This window comes from Sitophilus oryzae, unplaced genomic scaffold (genome assembly GCF_002938485.1).
Source record: "Sitophilus oryzae breed Bouriz unplaced genomic scaffold, Soryzae_2.0 scaffold_1499_pilon_pilon, whole genome shotgun sequence".
In the NCBI taxonomy this organism is placed as follows: Eukaryota; Metazoa; Arthropoda; class Insecta; order Coleoptera; family Curculionidae; genus Sitophilus; species Sitophilus oryzae.
The window spans coordinates 166,799-189,388 of NW_022146168.1; the positions used below are offsets into that span (position 1 = coordinate 166,799).

The window sequence follows — 22,590 nt, forward strand, 5'->3', positions numbered from 1 at the left end:
ATGTCTCCTGTAAATGTTTCCTACAGGAGACAGTAGTAGTCTTGTGTAAATTTTGCATTGACTAAGAATTTGTTACAGTTGACGGTTGCAAGCTTTGGTGTTACAACAGTAAAATAAAATACTAATTCACCCAAATACACCAAAACACCGATATTTCGATAACCATCTTCTCTTCTCTTCTCTTCTCTTCTCTTCTCTTCTCTTCTCTTCTCTTCTCTTCTCTTCTCTTCTCTTCTCTTCTCTTCTCTTCTCTTCTCTTCTCTTCTCTTCTCTTCTCTTCTCTTCTCTTCTCTTCTCTTCTCTTCTCTTCTCTTCTCTTCTCTTCTCTTCTCTTCTCTCTCTTCTCTTCTCTTCTCTTCTCTTCTCTTCTCTTCTCTTCTCTTCTCTTCTCTTCTCTTCTCTTCTCTTCTCTTCTCTTCTCTTCTCTTCTCTTCTCTTCTCTTCTCTTCTCTTCTCTTCTCTTCTCTTCTCTTCTCTTCTCTTCTCTTCTTTCTTTCTCTTAGCAAAATTTTTGACATAAAATTTGAAACATCTTTAAATTATTTAAAGAAAAAATGTTAATATTTCAATGTTCAAAATCTTTTAATATTTTTTTTTATTTGCTGTTGTAATAATACACCTCCGTGAACAAACATCAAACATCTAATAATAATCCAAAAATTAGGCAATCAACATATATTAAAACCTAAATATATGCAAGTTTCTGTTGTTGAGAAATGTTCTTAGGAAATTTACACAAGGAAATGTATTACCTATATGTAGGTATTTATATGAATTTCAACTCTACAGTAATAATTCATTAGGTATGTGACTTTTAGCGCTAAATATGTTTTAATTGTCTTGTAGGTATATTAGAAAATATATTAATTAACAACAATATTAACACATACAGACACTTATACAAAAGTGCTGTTTTTTGTTAAATATACACATTAAAAATGTTTATTTTAAGCTTTTTTATGGACAAACCTTTTTGCAGTTTACGCATATACGTATGTGTCAACCGTAATTTGAATAAGCAAACTGTGACATACCTGAACAGTAAATATATTAAAAATTGTGTAAATATATTAAACAGTGTTAATAAAGAGTTATTATCTGATACATGTCCATGAACAATATGAACATAACTCACAGATATTAGATATTTTTCGAATTCAATATGTCATCTGACAGAAAGTATCCTGTATAAAAAACTATGACACTTATCAATGATGCATGAGAGGTTTGCATAGAATTTTATATTACGAGTTATATATTTATAATTGCTAAATAACGTCGCGGTATTCATAACAAAAAATTATCATTCATTATCACGTCAAAGACTATTGTGACGCCGTTTTTTTTCTTCAATTGTTACGGTATTTATTTATAACTTCATTCTTATTATTCCTAAAATCAGTATTTCTACATGAATGCGTCATTTTTATACTCTAATTTTATTTTCCTATCAGTGACAAAGCTAAATAAAAAAAAATTAGTGAGGGGCCTTTTCAATAGGAGGTATTTTTTTTCTTTTTGGTATCTGATTTTCACAATACAATTATTGATCCCCATGACGCTCGTGTAAATCCCTATATTTAGTATCTTTGGCTCTCGTACTATTAGGGGATTACAAGTTAGGATGATTTATTAATATTTTGGCGCCTTGCTACGTAATGTTGTATCAATGTTATCTGATAAAATTACTTAATAAAATTTGCATAAGCGTAAAAAATAGGTTCCAGTGCAAAAACCTGTTAATCCTACCTAATGAATGTATTTATGAGTTTCTTGCACTATTAAAAACTATTACCAATTACAGTTTTTCAATGTTCTACTGCGTTAATTACGGTATTATGGCTCTATTAAAGCAAACGTAATGGCACTAATGAGAGATGAATAGGATAAATAACCAAATGATATAACACGGAAATATGATCCTTATATGAAAAAAATATTGATATACAGGGTGCCACATAATTTAACAGAGCTATACAGGTTATCCCAGAAACATGTGCAAGTATTTTAAGGTGTGGTAGATCTCGATAAAAGAAACATATTTTCTCTTTATCGTTTTTCAAATAAGTCCAAAATAACGGAGTTATTTCTAGAAAATTTCCAAAAAAAAATGATTTTTTGCTCAAATTTTGAGAATCACTGGATCTTTTCTGGATTTTCTTTCTTGTAAATTTAACAAAATAAAATTACACTAAAAACCACAATATTCCAAAACACTTTTACTTTTACACTGGACGCGCGTTTGGCTAACCATGTTAGCATCATCAGCAGATGATTATAAACTAAAGTACAATCTACAAGTTGAGCGTTTATATACTCGCCCAGTAGGTACCAAATCAAGCCAACCGAGTCAGAGCCCGCTGAGCGTAACAGTTAATTTCCGCCACTAGAGTAGTAGGAACAAAGAACTTGAAGGAATTGGACCGTTGACTCTGTTCATACTATCTTTACATTTATTAATTCTGATGCTTTCATATGCATCTAATTGCCTGTAATTTGAGACTTGTTTAATTAATTTTAAATTATTAAGATCTATACAATGTTCTTTATGAACAATATGTTCGGCAACGCAAGATTTATCCGGTTTACCATATCTTATCTGAGCTAAATGTTCTTTAAATCTAGTTAATATTGATTTTCTAGTTTGCCCAACATATTTCTGATTACAATCTTTACAAGAAATTTCATAAATACCCGACCTTTCCAGTGGAGGTGTTTTATCCTTTGGATTACCTAATAATTGTTGTAATTTATTATTAGCACTATACACAAGTTTATAATTTACATTCTTAAAAATTCCTTTTAGACCACGGGATAACTCTCTATCAAACGGTATCGAAAAATATTTAGACGTATCTTTCTCCACTTGAAAAGTCGAATTTTCAGAAATCATTAACCTATACCTACGTTTTCTAATTAATTTATCAACTAGTAAAGGAGAATATCCATTACACTCAGCTACATTCCTAATGTAATCTCTTTCTATTTCATATCTTTCGTTGGAAAGTGGGAAACTAAGTAACCTATGAACTAAGAAATTTAAACTAGCCATTTTATGTTCAACACTATGATGTGATTCATTAGGAATATATCTGCGTGTGGTCGTATTTTTCCTATAGATATCAAATGCCAGGCAATTATTAGTATTTCTAATAACTAATACATCTAGAAATGGTAATCTGTCGTTGTTCTCAATTTCATGCGTAAATTTAATGGAAGGAAAACGATTATTTAACTTAGAAATAAAATTATCTATAGTGTCTGAATGTGTGTCAAAAACAGCAAAAATATCATCCACATACCTAAACCATACTCTTGGAAAATACCCAAACTGATTCTTAGCCTCCACTTCAAACCTGCTCATGAATAAATTAGCCAAAAATGGAGACAATGGATTACCCATTTCTGTACCTTCCCGCTGTTCAAAAAAGTTGTTATTAAATTGAAAACAATTTTGTTTCATACATAACGATGTAAGCTCAATATATTCACTCACAGTTTTGTTGTCGAGACCATTTGCGTTCAGTAATTCCTTTAAGTAGCCTAAAGTATGTGGAATTGGAACACTTGGGAACAACGAAGATACATCAAAGGAGACCAAAATTTCACCTTCATGCAATGTTATATCTTTAATTTTGTTAATGAATTCATATATTTGTAAATTTAATATACTACCAATGTTGCCATATTATCAAAAAATTATTTTTTTAACTAAAAACTAAAAAAAAATCCAAAATTCTGGGCTTCGTCGAAAAATAGATTGTGTAACGTATTATTAATATAATATTATACTCATTGGACAGACGAGGATACTTTAAAGGGCAAATTAAAGGCAGTTGAAAAGAATTGATTACATGATAGACGTAACTGTAACTGTCATGTCTCCTCTTGTTGGACTGACTATACATACTCTAAATACAGAATGGGTTTAATTTCAATTTTTAATATCTTAAAACACGTTGATAATATTTTTTTAAGTACCTACTACAGTTATAGTAGTAGGCACTGTAGTAGGATAGTATTCTTACTACCGTAGTACCGATATTAATTTTAAAGCACACAATGAATATTGTATTTTATTGAAATCCGGTTTTACGCATTGTTGATTATTAGCTTTGCTGTTATAAGCGATTTTAAATTAAAACAATATGGAGTGATTTCCGAGTTGGGCGTTACGTTACATTGCACGAGTGGTTGTTAATTTCCGCTTCAAAATTTAATTTAAAATAATAAGTACCTACTTAAGGTACTGAGTTGTGTAATTACAATTGACAATAAAGACATGTTTATATACAGGGTGATTTAATATATTCCGACGAAGTTGCAAGACTAAAACCAAGACCATGGCCTTGTTAACTGCAGCAAGGCCAAGACCAAGGAAAACTTGGTCTTGGTTTTGCATTTGTTCATCTATCTATGTGAACTTTTGATTATCTAATTTTTGAAGTCAAACTTCTTTAGGCGCGATGGGAGTAAAAATTGAAGGCCGTAATGTGACACGACATGACCTTGGCCATTCCAAGAGTCATATTGACATCAATATCAAATTTCTCATGTCAAAAAACTCCCAGATACCAATTTCATCCAAATATTGACGTTATTTCAGAAATTATTTGGAAAAAATGGAAATAAAAATGAAACTTCTACACCCTGTATCTCCGAAACTAAGCATTTTAGGACATACATTTATACAAACATTTTTACTTATTTTTATCTGCAGAACATGATGCCAAAGTTTTCGGAATACAGTTCGGACCACCCTGTATAAAGTAGATATTTAAGAACAAAACTTTGCACTCAATCTGCAGGAATACAATTACAATCTGTTTACTACCCATGAAACTTACTACTTTGGTATTACACAAACATACAGCAAAATAAAACACTAATTCACTACAAAACATCAAATTAATTACTTACATTTTCTCTTGCTCTTTCCAGGCGTGATGACCGCGAAGCAGTACCTCGACACGCGGGCCAAGGCCATCTACGACACCTGGGGCAAAGACGTACCCGGCAGAACGGTCATTTTCTCGTCGGAGAACTCCACCTCCGAGTACCTTCCCCTGGTGGCGCTCAGGGGCATCGATGATTCGTACCCGCCCCAGAAGAAGTCCTTTGCCATGCTCAAGTACATGCACGATCATTTTATTGATCGGTACGAGTGGTTCCTGAGGGCGGACGATGACGTTTATATCAGGAACAATAAGTTGGAGGAGATGTTGAGGGGTGTGGATTCGAGGAAGCCGTTTTTTATCGGGCAGACTGGTAGAGGAACGAAGGAGGAAAAAGGACATTTATCTTTAGGTGAGTAAATACATAATAACAGCTTTAGTTTACTATGTATTTAGTTAGAGCTTAGAGCTTGAATAATAAAGAGCTTATAGTCCCCACCAGTGTTGTAACAAGGTAGTTTTATTAGAGAATCGGCGATGAATGATTTTTTTATAAAATTTGGAGTTTTGTATAAATCAATCAGTTGCCCTTACTCGCTGACGAGTATTTGACACACATCAGATCGGTAAAGCCGTTTTGGAGGAGTATGGTAACAAAAAATTATAAAAAAACAATCCCTATTAAAAAATAGGGGTTGATGGTAGAAGGGTGAAAATTTGGCAATTGCGAGGCGCTTTCTTTCATGAGCTTTTCTGTGACTGAAAAGCCCGATACGTGATGTTATCTCTCTTTCGCACTTCGGACATTCCCCTTAGTTTATCCCCTTTGAGTTATCGTGGAAAATATCCTTGTACGTTTTGAGTTATCCATCTGGTTTCCTCTTACCGTCTACAAGAAGAGGTTTTGGTAGGCGGTTTTCTTGCATTCTTTGCAAGTATTTTTAAAATTTGCATTTGCATGGGCATACCGTTTGATCGTATTTTCAAACTTCAAAAGAGAGCAGTTCGATACTTATTGGGACTAAACAGTAGAACTCACTGCCAGAATTTCTTTAAAAATTTCAAAATACTGACTCTTCCTTCCTTATTCATTTTTGTATCCGTTTGCTTAATCCGCAAGCACATATTCTCTATTCCGGAAAGGCCTTCTCACAACTATCCACTTAGGAATGCGGAGCACGATATTTATCTGCCAACCCCAAGCTCAGAACTAGTTAAGGGCTCAATACTGTACAATGCCAAGAAAATGTACAATCATTTGCCTTCGAATATCAAGTCACTTTCATTCTTTCCCGCATTTCGCAAAGCTCTGAAATCATACTTACTGGAGAGAGCCCTATATGCGGTAAACGACTTTTTTGTTGATGTTTAATCATGAACAATTTAGAATTTTAATTTTAATATTTTGATCATCTCACACACTGGTTAAAGGTCTAGTATTTAATATTTTATAACTCTTGATTTAATGTTATTATAACATGATTTTATCCATTTACAGTTTTCCTTTTGTAAAATTTTCTAGATACGCCTATGTTCTGCAATGTCCATATATGTTTTATTTGTAATTTTATGACGTAATTTTTTTTTTTTTGAATTGATTTGTATTGTATGAAATTTTTGTATTATTTGTATATCCATTTTGTGCTTTTTTTGTTTTGCTTTGTCGATGAAGCTGTTTTTGGCTTTTTAGGCAATAAAGCGTTGTTTTTCTGCATACGTGACCAGCCCATCTTAAGCGGGATTTTGTAATCATGAGTTCAACGCTCTCGCAGCTAGCCTTTTCAAGGACAGATGCGTTTCAGACATGGTGAAACCATTTTATTCTTTAAGAGTTGTCTAAGGTGTCTCTGTTGTAACTTGTTTAATGCGTTCGTGCGTCGGTGGTACGGCACCCAGGTTTCGCTTTCATATAACATGGTGGATATTATTATTGATTGGTACTCTGCAAGTGTCGTTTTTGTGCTCAAGTCATGATTGTAGAAAATCCTCTCTTTTAATTTCCAGAATGCTCTTGAGGCGCTGGGTTCTGTGCTGAATTTCAGAGTCGATATTGGGCTTTTGCGTATTCAAACTGCCGAGGTAATTGAATTCTGCTACATATTCCAATAGTTCATTTCCGATTTTTATAGCATTGTTGTGATCTTCCGGGGGAGTGCACATGATTGAACTTTTATCGATGTTCAGCTTAAGGTCCAAAGCCTCGTATGCCCAGGTATAATATGTGTTCAACATTTCTTGTAATTGCTGTAACGTTTTTGCAACAAGAGCGCTGTCATCAGCGTATTACTACTATACATACTTATATTCCACTACATTTTTGTATAAAGGCGATGGCTCCCTCTGTCTAAATTATTTTCAGCATTACAGTTTTGCCGCTTCATATTAAAAAGGGTAGCGCCTTTGTTACTTTAAATGGAACACCCGGTATATTATTACATTTTTCGAAACTACTTTCATTTCTCATAATTTTTCTTTTATATTAACCAATACTTATCTCTAATAATTTTCGTGATAAAAATAAAACATGTGTAAAACTGAATAAACATGGTGACATTTGTGTACTAGGACTAACTTTGTACTAGGACGTATTTCAGGTGGCACGCTGAATTTTGTTCCACTAATATTTTATTATTATATTTTAATTACTCTATCATATTATACCTAATATAAATTTTAAATAACCTAGATTATGTTGCTATGCCTAAATCGAGAGAATAAACAAACTAACTAACCGTAAAAGATTTGAAATCGAAAGTTTAAGCGAGTTGAGTCACCAAATATTGGCACTGGAACAAAATTACAATCAAAATTTATAGTATAGGCATTTAAGAGAGATTGCTGTAGGTACCTACATAGAAAAAAATATTTTTTGATCGTTTTTTTTTTATTGTCAAAAATGTTTTTTCTGTCAAAAATTTTGACAACTTCTTTGTTTATTCTTTCACAAGTTCAAATAACATTTTAGTCACGTGATTAAGCTTGACCGGCACAGCGTTGTCTACTTTTTTAATTATAAATATATAAACAGTTATTATTTACATCAACAAAACTCACCTTAACAGCACTTAAGGTACATAAAGGGCTATTACTACTGCTTTTCCGTTCATCATATTCTAATAAGGTTGCGATGAGTTTTTTGCAACATCTATTAAGCTATCTTGTACACTTCGCACTAAAAGAAGTTCTAAAAAGAACAATGTTCGACTTCAAGGTCTGCTAGTAAAAAATGTTAAGCTTAAAGTATCATAACACAATTTATTTAAACCAAAAACTCGTAATACAAAACGAAATTGTCAAAACGAATGATAATGTCAGGAAATAAATAAATAAATGTGGCAACTTGACATTTTTTACTACCACCTGAATCCCCAGCGGAAAATTTAAATTCCAGTTGGTCAGCCCGGCGACGAATATGTCCATGGTTCTTCCCCTAGGAGAAGCAAGACCTTGTCGTTGGTGGGGAAACTCCTGGTCAGGTGCTGGGGGGAATCCCCTCTAGCACTTGGCTTGGTCTAAGAAGCATCTCACTCATCGTCTTGTCCCTGACTGTAGTGTCGTGGCCAGGGAATTGCACCAAGACATATAACGATACCGGGCGGGGCTACGGACAGCCTCAACCTTGGGGCACCCCATTGTATTTTACCCCTTACTTCTACATGCGGGTCTCTGTAGAAGTGGACCGACTGTCCCTAGCGACTCATAGGAACACTATGAGATCTGGTAATAATAGTAATAAAAACATCACCGGTGAAGCTGTGGGGAAACCCCCTAGCGACACTGGGAACAGTAACAATGAAAGTTCCAAGGGGCCAAACCCAAAGAGAACTACAGGAGAGGTGGCTGACACTTGCGTGATACCATCCTCCGCAAGGGGCATACAAGCTACCACCTCCTCCAAGGGTCGGGAGCCTACCTCCTACCTCTAAACCCAACAGGCGACACAAGCTACCGTTTCGTCTACCCGGCCTGGGTCGTAGCTTCTCGACTGTGAGGGACACGGGTCTCCGTAGGAAGTCCTGGGACTGTATGATGAGCTATCACTCAAGAAAGGGGGACACAATAGATCTCTAAGGTCGCAGAGATTAACCCCCCTCCCACTTATTCGAATTCTAAAATTCTTATTCTATGTTCATGGTTGGCCAACAATGAATTTAAAAATCTCGCCCTCGATTATGCAACTAAAAGTTTAATTCGGTATCGCTTATATAACTATTTGATAGGTAAAACTTAAGTGTATAAGTTAGTTTTTAAACCGTCAAGTAACCTATCAGGTAAAACATTCATTTAAAAATTTGCTATAGTATACCCTCGAGTCTTAAAAAATCATTTTTAAAATATACGAGTATAAAATCATTAAAAAAAACGAGAATATACGTTATTACTATCTTTATCAAAGTATTGACATATTTTTTACTTTATCTATCTTTTTATTGGGGGAATATTTGCTTTATTACTCATTAGCGGAAATCCCCAAAAGTGTGTAGCTTTCACAAATGTCACGTGATATAAACACCTGCTTAACATACTTGTTAAAATTCCAGTAATATTTTTAAAACGTAAAATTCGCAATGACTCTCAATAAGTTCAAATACTTAATTGGAAGATATTATCAATTAGTAGATAAAAGTAGATTCACTATAGCTAATAACATGACATTTATGAATAATATAGTTTAAAAACAATGAAAATTAATTAAAATTTCATGACCGGTGGTGCCTCTAGTGTCTGTTCTTGGTCTGTTCCCACGGTTAGTCTTTTACTCCGACTTATAGCTATTAAAGAAAAAGTTCTAAAGGGGGATGTTTTGTGATCGAGAATCTATGGTTACACTCGTCGTGGCACATTAAGACATTGAAGTGCCATTTTTTAAAACAGGTTTTTATATTGATTTATTGATGCTGTTCCACTTTCAATTAAGCGTTATATAAATCAACGTTTATATTAATTTGCTATGTATAGGTCTCGTCTCAGTTTTACATAATAATTAAACCCATCTTAAATGCCTTTTATTTATGTCTACAATAGTACTAAATGGATTATGTCAAAATTTCATAAAAACTAATTATACTTTTTGATTTAGTAACTACACTCCATTTTGTTCAAGTACCATGAAAGTTTAATAAATATCTGTAGCACATACAAGGAAGGTTTTAACTTTTTATTGCTAGTATGTTTGTAAATTTTAAAGTTAGATAGTCGTCTTAACTGTACTTACAGTATACAGGGGCTGGTCTAATATATCGTAGTCTAGTAACAGTAAAGTATACCGGGTGGGATTATGAGGAGACTTAAAGCGTTATTTTTTGTGAAATGTTGTGTGTCCCAAAAGTACACAAATAAAATGGATCAGTTTAACCATTTAAACCGTTGACATTTTGAGACAGTCATAGATAATGTTAAATTAGAAATATTCAGTGACTATGCGCTACGGTGTGTTACCAAAAAGTTCTTAAAAAGCAACTGAGAAGGATGTTTCTCTCATGTATTGAAAACATACCCCTGTGGGTATGAGAAAAAAGAGGACAGTGAGATCAAAGAGGACTGTCCTCTGGAATAGAGGACGGTTGGCAACCCTAATTTTAGGACATACATTTATACGAACTTTTTTACTTATTTTTATCTGCAGAATATGCTGCCGCAAGAACAGTTCACCTAATAGGACTGCTCATTCAGCCGAAAGTGTCTGCCAGGTGCATGCGAAAACTCTTCGCTTTGTGACGTCATTGTAGTCCTTGTCATGATAGTGTGTGTATTATTGGTTGCCGTATGCAAAACATTCATTGTTTAGTTTATTTATTTAAACACCTTTATATGTATGTACGAGGCATGTTTTTTAAGTAAGTACCGTTTTGGAATTTAAAAAAAACGTGCAAAGATATCGCAATAATTTTATTTTTACATGAAAGCCTGTACCTTAATCTACTTTTCTACATAATTTCCGTGAATATTGAGGCAGTTGTCATAACGTGGCACGAGTTTTTCAATACCCTCCTCATAAAATTCTGCCGCCTGACTGGTTAACCACTGTATCACAACTGTTTTGACTTCGTTATCGTCTTGAAGACGCTGACCGCCCAAGTGTTTCTTCAAGTGCAGGAATAAATGGTAGTCACTGGGCGCCAGATCAGGGCTGTATGGAGGATGATCTAGAGTTTCCCATTTAAAAGATTTGATGAGATCTTTGGTCCGATTAGCCACATGTGGACGGGCATTGTCATGCAGCAAAACAATACCCTTACTCAACTTGCCACGTCCTTTGTTTTGGATTGCACGGCGCAGATTGTTCAATGTCTCACAATAAGATGCTGCATTGATTGTCTCATTACGAGGCAGAAACTCCACTAGCAATACTCCTTTTCTGTCCCAAAAACTGTGCACATGATTTTCCGGGCAGAAATTGTTTGCTTAAACTTCACTGTTTTGGGTGATGATGAATGTCGCCATTCCATGGACTATTGTTTCGATTCTGGTGTGACGTAGGCCACCCATGTTTCGTCACCAGTAACAATTTTGTCTAAAAAAAATCTTCACCTTCATTGTGGTACTGCTCAAGGAAAGTCAATGCACTGCCTAAACGTTGGGTTTTGTGCAAATCCGTCAACATTTTCGGAACCCAACGTGAACACAATTTCCGGTAATTCAAGTTCTCGGTCACAATGCGATACAAAACAATACGAGAACATTGAGGAGAAAGTAGTAGCACAATGATGAAATTGTAAAGCGTCTGTTTTCTTTCACCTTTTCGTCCACTTTCTGCCAAATCTTCATTAACGACCGAAGGACGCCCACTCCGTTCTTCATCATGCACATTTGTGCGACCATCTTTAAATGCTCTCACCCATTTCCTTACCATTCCATCACTCATAATGTTTTGTCCGTAAACTTCACAGATCTCACGATGAATATCGATCGGTTTTACGCCTTTAGCACTAAGAAATCGTATGACAGCCCGTACTTCACAATCGGCGGGGCTCACGATTGTCGGAGGTATCTTAAACAATAAAGAACGTATACAATGAAGAATCAGACTGTACTGGCGTCTGTGCATAGACGAGAGATGTAGGTAACCAGCGCGCATGCGCGGAACGCCGACCGTAGCGCTGCGGCGGCGGAATCGCAAAACGGTACTTACTTAAAAAACATGCCTCGTAGTATAGAAAATTAACTGTTTAAATCGTATTAAATATACGTAATGCATTTTTAAGAACGGCACTTCCCATCATCACCTTTTGCAGGCATTCTTTTTAGAGTACTTCCATATTTTGCCTTAAAATAATTAATAAACAATATCGTAGGCATTTAGTAAGCACTTAGTCACAATCCGCAACACAAAATGAACGTATTTATAAACTTTATAGCTCTAAAAACTTTAAAAACACCTTTTCCACATTTAAAATCGACAAAATAATTACCTCAAAATTTCTCAGCTGTTATATTTATTAGTTTAACATAGGCAACCAATAATACACACTATCATGACAAGGACTACAATGACGTCACAACTGTCAGTGAAGCGCGGGAAGAGGCGAACATACGTCTTATGAGGATGAGCAATCCTATTAGTTTACCGTTCTTGATGCTGCCGAAGTTTCCGGAATACAGTTCGGACCACCCTGTATAATACATTTTTCCTAAACTTGCTATTTAGACCCGTGTATTTGTATATACCAGTTATTTACGACATTCTCCGATGGTGGCAGCACCGGCGGATCATTACTTCCATTACTTACAGATATGGAATTTTATTAGCTTGTCATTAAATAATTACTCACATTCAAACTCCAAAATATATTGTGTGCAATTAATATTGTATTAATTAATGAAAGTATTTTGTACTAATTACTACAAAACATTAAATGCTGATCGATTGGTGGCCTACTTTGATCTGTGAAAACTACCGCCTTATTTTTTATATTATTCCATGGTAATTAACGTTTATATTAGACTAAAAAAGGAAGATTTTACTGACATGGAACAAGTTTCTATGTCTTAACGCGTTAGAATGGGGAACAAGGGATATGAATTATTTTAATCTAAATCTTATCTTCGAATATACATAATGTTAAATGATAAAATAATGTCTTCTTGTTAAAGATATAGAATTTATCTTTTCTCTGTATGCTATTGGTTATGTTAATAATAATTCTGAATTATCATGTAGTTGACAATATATAGTTCATGCCAAATAAACTTTTAGTCACGTTTACATATATTTTCTTTTAATCAAAATATTTGAAGAAACAAAAACAAATTAATTATAAATATATAAACAGTTATTATTTACATCAACAAAACTCACCTTCTTAACAGCACTTAAGGAACATAAAGGACCATTGCTACCGCTTTCCCGTTCAAAATATTCTAATAAAGTTGCGATCAGTTTTTTACGGCTATTAAGCTATCTTGTACACTTCGCACTAAAAGAGGTTCTAAAAAAACAATGTTCGACTGCAAGGTCTGCTAGTAAAAATGTTTAAGCTAAAAGTGTCACAACATTATTTATTTAAACCAAAAACTCGTAATACAAAACTAAAGTGTCAAAACGAATGACAATGTCTGGAAATAAATGAATAAATGTGGCAACTTGACATTTTTTACAGCAGAGCTATTACCTGAATCACCAGCGCGAAATTTAAATTCCAGTTAGTCAGTCTGGCGCTGAATATGCCCACGGTTGGCAACAATGAATTACGTAACTAAAAGTTTAATTGATATCAAATACACTGAAAAAAAAAGATAGACTTGAACTAAAGTCGTCATCGTTCTTGAAAAAAAATTAGTGGCAAGAGAATTTTATTTTAGCGTAAAAGAAAATATTTTGCTGAAGAAAAACTCTCTTAACTCAAGAAAACTGGTTCTCTTGAAAAATTCGAAAATTTCTCTTGAATCAATTTTCATTCAACCAAGTGCAAGTTACTTTGTTTTAAGATAATAAGAAAAATACGCTAGGAAGTACTTAATTCAAGAAACATGGCCATTTTTCCAACAGCTAAATACTCTTTTGATGAAAAATAATAACGACACGCAAAGACGACGACGAAGGACGGTATATACAATCAGTCTGCAGTCCGATCAGTCATCAGTCGTACGTCGCATTTCATAGGTCGCACATCATAGTACGCACGGGTTTTGTTGCTTGGCATTTTCCACTTGGAATTTTGCATAATTTGCTTTTTCAACGCATATCGTATAACAAATTAGTGATAGTTGTTGACATGCATTTGTCATTTTTTATTGACAAATTTTAGGATATATGGATTCTTTAAAGGAGTTTCTGAAAATGGAAATTAGAGCATTTATTTGCTATATTCGAAGGTAAGAAACATTTACCTGATGCACCTGTTTAGATAATGCATGCGTGACTATAGATAGAATAAGAATATAGGTATCGATTTTTTTATGCAAATAATTACAAAAATTTTAGAATTTCAAGTCGTCGTATTAAAAAATTCAAAATGTGACCAAAGCTTATAATTTTAATAATTTATTTGCTTTACTTTGATTAATCGTGATGTAACATTTTTTTGTAATTTGTAGAGTGATGAAACACCCCAAAAAATACAAAGGAGTGAAGAAGCAGAAATAACTCCTATCGAGGAAAATAATATCACTTTACTGGAAAATACGCATTTTATATACCCAGGAAAACCTAAATTTATCAGAAAATAATATACCTCGTAATATGCCTGTATATGCCTGTATAATATGATGTATAGACTTCTCTTAGATCAAAATAAATTTTAGTTGTGTCAATAGTATTCGCTATTGGTTTAAGAAAAGTGTCTCTTTAATCAAGAAATGTCCCTTTTCAAGAATTTTTGCATGAATCAAAGAGACTATTGTTCTTGTAGCAAGAACTTCTTTGCATATTCATTTTGGGTCAAGAGTGAAATACTTTAGACGGATAGATTCTTCTATTCTCTAAAGTAATCTTTAAAGCTTATGAAAACATAGTTAATGCTTTGGGCAAATCTTTTAGGTCAAAGTCATATTCATTTCGACTGAGAGATCCTTTTTTTCAGTGTATAGATGCACATATTGATACAAAAAACTAACATAATAGGAGACACCAGACTATATTTTTATACATGTACTACAAGAAGTCCTCCATGTCTTCAGATGTTGATGGCCATATAGTACTAGTGGGAGTACCACTGTACCCAGAACCTTTCTTATTCATTTCTAACGTAAAATAGATGCATATCATGATATAAATTGGATTTAAATATAAATTTCCAATCAACTAGTTATGACTTCTTAATTATTAATACGTTTATACGAAATTGCACTTTAGTAGTAGGAAAACAAACTTTATACAAAGCACTGCTTTTAACTTTGACGCTTGGTAAAAAAGAACGGATGATTTCATTTGACTTCTTTGCAGATTCGGACGAGAACTTCTGTATGGGTGGTCCGGGTATAATAATGAGCCGAGAAACCCTGAAGAGGATAGCGCCGTACATCGAGGAGTGCCTTCGAAACCTCTACACCACTCACGAGGACGTTGAAGTGGGAAGGTGCGTGAGACGATTCGCCGGTGTGTCATGTACTTGGAACTACGAGGTAGGTACTTTATTTTTTTTAGATCATATACAAATGCTCTGTACAAAAGTAATCGCAAAACAATTTCGAAAATTTAGTTCTGAAAAGAACTGTTTGTGCTTAAAAGTACAATATGAAAAAAATACTATGAAAATCGGCAAAAAACGAGAACTAGTCGCAAAGATTCAACAACAACACGATAATATACAAAATAATGACTGACATTACGATAATTGTTAAATAATAAACGGCAACGTTGCTGATCGCGGCGCAATATGACCAACATTGCGATAATACAAATCGCTTTAAACTAATTCTTGCAGCTTTAATCTAAATAAAATATCTGTTACAATCATTTGCTCTATGAAGAGCTGCTTGGTATCTTAAATTATACAACAAATTTAAACAGTTTTAGCTAAAATTTAATTTATTCAGGTTTGCAGGCTTTAGTGTCAATTTCGATATTATTGATGACGTGTATCGGAAAATGTTTTGCGATTACCGTATACCTACTATATTTAAGTCAATGAAGAAACTTATTAAATTGAATGTGACACAAAATACAGACAGTACAAGAATGATTGATATATAAATGGTAATTTCGAATTTCAAATGCTAATAAATGGTAAATGATAATTTCCTCCACGCTGACACTAAAATGACAAAGTAAAGTGAGGTAATTAGTTGTAAATGATATAAATATGTTGATCCAGACCGACAGGGTGATAGAAACTTTATCTCTTAAGGTATCTGAATTATAAAGATCACCACATATCCAGAATTTCATTTGAATCACCCCGTTTATGTTGAAAATGCATGTGGAAAATAACAAACACATTATTCTTTTAACAGGCAAGTTTCTAACTTATATTTTCACCACTAAAATAAATATTTAGTTTAACTTGTTAAGCGTTAATTAATATACTGTACTGTAGCCGAATACATACAAATAATATTTTTGGTTTTGCATTTGCAATTACAAGCGACTTATACGGTTTTACAGTCGAACCCGAAATTTTGATTGACGTCACGGTATTCATGCAATAAATTTGTAATCTCATTCGTTTTTTCATTAGCCGAATTTCGGCCAAGGTTATAAAACCGCTTTTTTGTTTTACTGTTGCAGTTTTAATAAAAATTCCCCGCTACCAAGGAAAACTTAGTATTTTTTAAGTATGATGTTCATTGAAGGAATAGCCAGCAATTTTATTCTTATTATTAGTATCTTCGAACTTCCAATATTTGCCTGATTTCTCTCACATAAATGACATTGATTGACAAACAAACCCAGAATAACCAGCCTTCTCGCGCTGGTTAGTTTGATGACAGTTATAACTGAAGGACCGCAACGGTAAGTAACGGAATACACCCTAAGCTTAAATTATCATACAAAACTAAAGTGTCAAAATTAATGACAATGTCAAGAAATAAACAAATGTGGCAACCTGACATTTTTTATAGCAGAGCTACCACCTGAATCCCCAGCGCGCAATTTAAATTCCAGTTAGTCAACCAACCGCCGAATATGTCCATGGTTGGCAACAATGAATTTAAAAATCGCGCCCTCGATTACGTAACAAAAAGTTTAATTGTATCAAGTATATTATATAGGTAGTAAGTAAAAATTTACATAGTAGGTGTATGTTACTTATTAAACTTTTTTTACATTTCAAGGACGGTTGTTCGTCATTTGTATTTGGATTAAGATAACATTGCGTTATCTTCCGTAAAAAGATAGCTATTATTTATTATAGATTTTGGCGTATTCTAAAAATAACAGTTTTTATAGCTTCCATGTTAAAGGTTAACTGATATCTATAGTTTTGCGTTCAAAGTTGGAGACAATAAAACGATAATTAATTTTTGATCTCTGCACACATCGAAACTTAGTTCTTGAACGTTGCTCTTTCCATTCAATAATAGATTATACAGGGTGAGTCTTAAATAAGCGCAAATATTTTCAGGGCTGGTAGATCTCGATAAAAGAAACATATTTTCTCTTTACCGTTTTTCAAATAAGTCCAAAATAACCGAGTTATTTTACTTTGAAAATTTTCAAAAAAATTGTTTAAATTTTGAGAAGCACTGCATCTTTTCTGGGTTTTCTTTCTTGCAAATTGAATCTATTACCTATGTTGCAATAGTATCAAAAATGTATGGTTTTAATGATTTTTAATTTTTTTTCGAGAAAAAGTCATAATCGTGTTTCTGAGGTCGAAATATACTACCTCTAAAACTATTTGCACTTATTTAAGACTCACCCTATATAGGGCGGTACATATTTTATTAACAAGATCTATTTATTATAAGCAAAAAAATTCATAAAATATAGGGTCAAAAATAGTCGTATTAAACATGGTATAGTTACTGCATAATTGTTTAAGCTACTGTATTCACATTTCACTTTCAAAATTTAAATTTCACACTTTAATTTTAATATTTTTTCACATTGAACATATTTCATTTGAGCGTAATGCTGGGAGCCCATTAGCCAACACGCCACGCCACGCGACGCCAAGCTACCCCACGTCATGAAGATCTGTGCGTATGATTTTCCATTTAATTACATGTATTGCGTACACACTAGGCAACACGCCACCCCACGTCGCGCCATCTGACGCCATAACACGCTATCACACGTGTGTCGTCTGTCGCAGACCTCATGTGTACACACTCTTTCCCACGTCGTGGGATAACGTGGCGTGTCTTCTATGACGAATTGCTTTTGGAAGAAACAGATAAACTACGATGATCGTTTTATATATATATATATATATATATATATATATATATATATATATATATATATATATATATATATATATATATATATATATATATATATATATATATATACCCACGCCTAACCGCCACCTGTTACGATCAAGAACATCTTCCTCTTCCAAGTTACGGTCCTCCATTGCCCTTCTGATGGCCTCATTCCAGGATCTTCTAGGTCGTCCTCTTTTCTTTTTTCCAGGAGGTGACCAGCTGTAGATACGGTAGGGCCATCTTTGGTGTTCCGTGCGTAGCGAGTATCCAAACCACTTAAGGCCCCTCTGTTCGACTCTATCCACTATTGTCTGTGTGGCATCCATTTTGGCTCTGATTTCCACGTTCCTAACTCTGTCCAGTTTAGATACTCTCGCACTGCGTCTCAAATAGTCCATTTCGAGTGCATTCAAAGCTCGCTTTTGTACAGCTTTTAAGGTCCAAACTTCACACCCATAAGTTACTACGGACTCCACTAGGGCTCTTCCAATATGTACTGTTGTGTTTGGTCTTATGTTTTTGTTCCACCAGGTCAGGTTCAGTGCTCCTATAATCTTTCGCCCTTGTTCTGTTCTAGCAGATACTTCTGTTTTGTCCAGTCCCTTTCTGGTTATACGTGCCCCCAAATATTTAAACCATTCAACCTGTCTGAGCTTTGCATTGTCAGTAATAAAAATGTCAAATTTATCATCTGAATTGGTCACTAGGTATTCCATTTTATCAATGTTCACAGTAAGGCCCCATTCCGTGTATGCCGAATTTAACCTGCTCATCATGAATTCAAGGTCGTAAGCATCTTGAGCTATGACCACCTGATCATCGGCAAAATTCAATGTAACCAAACAGTCATCTCCTACATTTCGGCCGCCCATTCCCCCACACCTCTTCTTCCAGTCCCTAAGAACCACTTCCAAATACAGATTAAATAAAAGAGGCGACAGAGGACATCCCTGTCGAAGGCCTTTAGTTGGAAAAATTACCTCAGACAGTTTTTTACCGCTCTTAACACGAGCTGTGTTGTTGTTGTACAGCACCTTAATTAAATTTATGAGACATTCATCCACGTCAAGTTGTTCCAGTATGTACCACAGTTTAACTCTGGGGATGGAGTCGTAAGCTTTTTGAAGGTCTACAAAAGCTAGATGTGTATCTTCTTCACGTGAATTCCGTTTTTCTATCAGTTGTTGGATAGTAAATAGATTATCTATACATGAACGCCCTGCAGTAAAGCCACTCTGCTATGATCGTTTTATCATTTTCTTAAATTAAATTTTATGCACACATATTTAGAACTCTTATCTGTTTCTTGATATGACAGTATCACACAGTATCACACGTGCACCATTCAATCAGGATTCACCGAATTATAAACAAATTATAAATAATTTGTAACTAAATGGAAAGTAACTGTGAATAATTTTGAAGATAAAGTTGAGTAACAGACTTATCAACTATTTCGTGTGAAACAGACAATTTTGTTAATAGAATAATTTTAGCAATTGTACTAACAGACTAAAAGGCGTGTGAACATACCACTTAAATGGATGTAAACGTTTTTGAACGGAAATATATACAGGGTATCCCAATTCCGTGGTCATATGATGTTTGACAATAATATTCATATTTTTTCTTCATTTATTTTTGATTGCTGCCCCCTAACTGACAAACAAAGCACTTTTAAGCAGAGGTGAATAATTGTGTTCAATTAATTTATTTTGATTTTAAAAATAAGTAGTAGGTGTATGTATCTCCACGGAATATTAAGACACACTGTATATTTTTCGTATACATTTCGTCTAACTAAGTAATTACTCTAAAACAGCAGATTTCCTTGAAATAATGAAATATATAATTATGAAAAATAGAAAAATTGGATTGTTTAATGTATATTTATGTACTTTTAACTTCCTCACAGATATGAAAAAATGAAAAAGAACAATATTACTATTATTTATACAAGTGGACCATGCTCTTTAACTATTTTATTACTATTAGAAATGTTACAAAGAAATCATTTAGTTGGTACAAAGGAAAATTTGTTTTTATAAAAAGAACTTTAAAAAAGGTTCATTAAACTCTTTCTAACGCAACGTATTGTTTAGTTAAATAATTATTTTATACAGGGTGTCCCAGAAATAAGTGCAAGTATTTTAAAGGGTGGTAGATCCCGATAAAAGAAACATATTTTCTCTTTATCGTTTAAATAAGTCCAAAATAACGGAGTTATTTTACTATGAAAATTTCCAAAAAAACACGATTTTTTGCTAAAATTTTGAGAACCACTGGATTTTTTCTGGATTTTCTTTCTTGCAAATTTAATCTACTACCATATTATCAAGAAATTATTTTTTTTTAATAATAACTAAAAAAAATTTCGCGAAAAAACCTCGTAGACTTGTTTCTGGGATGAATTAGAGGTCATTGGTGTGCAAATTAATTCTATGATTTTAAAAATTTACAGAATGGTCCTGATCTTAGTAGCAGGACTACTTTTGTCTTATTTTTAGTAGCAAATTTAGGTTTCATGTATTTATTTTAAAAATAATATTGTATTGTAAATTGAATTTTGTTTAGTTATATTAAAAATGGATTTTTAAACAGTTGACAGTGCTCTTTTTGGTCTACAGTCTATGCTTATCGTATTGGCTAAATTTTAACATAAAATATCGCTTCAATCTTAAACGAATATTTATCTAATTATTTTCTAATAGGCATATAAACGAAAATTGCTGTATTTAAGTTAACGTTTCGTCGAAGTAAAAATAATTACACCAAATTATTGAAAATACGTTCCTGTGTAAACGAGGTAACCCTGAGTATGACTAAACAATAATTATTTTAAATTGTTTATTACCTAGCTACCTAGACTCTCATTAAAATGTCTCCAATATCATAGGGTTTACATAGAGATTTGTGTGGAGTGTGGACACAATGCTATTTTATTTCTTATTGAATTAATATAAGCTTATATCGTCTTGAATACGCTAACCATAAATAGAGTTATAAGTCTTATTTTTGATTGTATGTAGGTATTAGTCTAAGTAAGAGCTGGCTACATAAAAAAACCTTATCATCGTTACATGGCTAATTTTTTGTGTGAAGTATCCTTTTGTGTAGCCATTATGAAATAATCATGTCTGCCAGCGCGATCCCGGTGCTTAAAACGGGGGCGGCCAATCGAAAGGGTGAAATTTTGACACTAAAAATATTATAAGATACATGAGTTATAATTGCGAAAATAGCTTTTATTTATTATTAAGAAACGTGGAAAATTGTTGGTAGACATTTTTCTAGTCGCTAAAATGCCGACAGACAACGCGAAAGAAGCATGAAATTTTAAAAATTATTAAAAAATGAAATTTGAGGAATGAAAAAAATTATGGCATATTTGCATGCCGATTGGTGAAATGTCATATTTATTTATTTTAAAAGCCGTATGCAAAATGGCAGACAAAAAGATCGTGGCTCAATCAGCTGCAGACAGTTATCAAAAGCGCGATATTACTCTAGCGCTTTATTCAGGGAACGCTGGCTGGGTCATCTATTTAAGTATAGATAAATCATATAATATACGATTATATTATAAATATATTTTTTTATTATTTCAATAGCGATTTTTTTGTCTGTCCTTTTGCATACGGCTTTTTAAATTAATTATTAGTAACGATGATAAGGCTCCGTGCGCACTGCATCGGATCGGACCGACCAGCAAAAGCGACTGCGACCATCGTACATATAGACAGCGCCGGCGTCCACTAAAACATTTCAGCCTGTAGAGGCCAGATTCCTACCTCTACCTATCTACGATAGTCGAGTCATCGCCTTCGCCCTTTCTCGCCGGCCCGATCCGATGCAGTGCGCGCGGAGCTTAAGGTTTTTTATGTAGCCAGCTCTCGGTCTATATACGAGCCCTAACAACTATATGTTGGGACAAGGTCATATTTTGGAATTATTGCCCTGGTTTTTCAAAATGACTGAAAAATATATGTTTAATTTTTTAAATATAAACATAGTCATATATCCTAAACAACTTGACAATATTTTTATGAATTTGTAAATCAATCCATATTTACAGTAGCGGATTTTGTTCATAAAAGGACAAATTTGCTGACAACTATATGTTGGGACAAGTATTTTTAAATAATTAATATCATCATAGGCGGCTTTGCTATAAACGTCACAAATGTCGCAAACTGTTTACTTCAGCATTGACAGCTTGTAAGTGACTCGATACTTTGAGTAGTGAGATTTACTGTAAGTAATTTTAATTTTTTTAATTTTCAATTTTGTTAATTATTTGATTTAAAGTAATGGTCCGTGAAAAAGCTACAAATCAAAAACTACGCGAAATTATCATTCGTCAATACAGTACGGGAAAAAC

At 33.7% G+C, this 22,590-nt stretch overlaps 1 protein-coding gene across 1 annotated transcript in view; it reads left to right on the forward strand.

Moving 5' to 3' along the window:
* Window positions 1-22,590, forward strand: part of LOC115877795 (chondroitin sulfate synthase 1) — a 58,971-nt gene that overhangs the window by 586 nt on the left and 35,795 nt on the right. Inside the window, exons 2-3 of the mRNA XM_030894108.1 lie at window positions 4,942-5,307; window positions 15,280-15,458. Coding sequence (XP_030749968.1) covers window positions 4,942-5,307; window positions 15,280-15,458 — 545 coding nt within the window. The remainder of the gene's footprint in view (window positions 1-4,941; window positions 5,308-15,279; window positions 15,459-22,590) is intronic.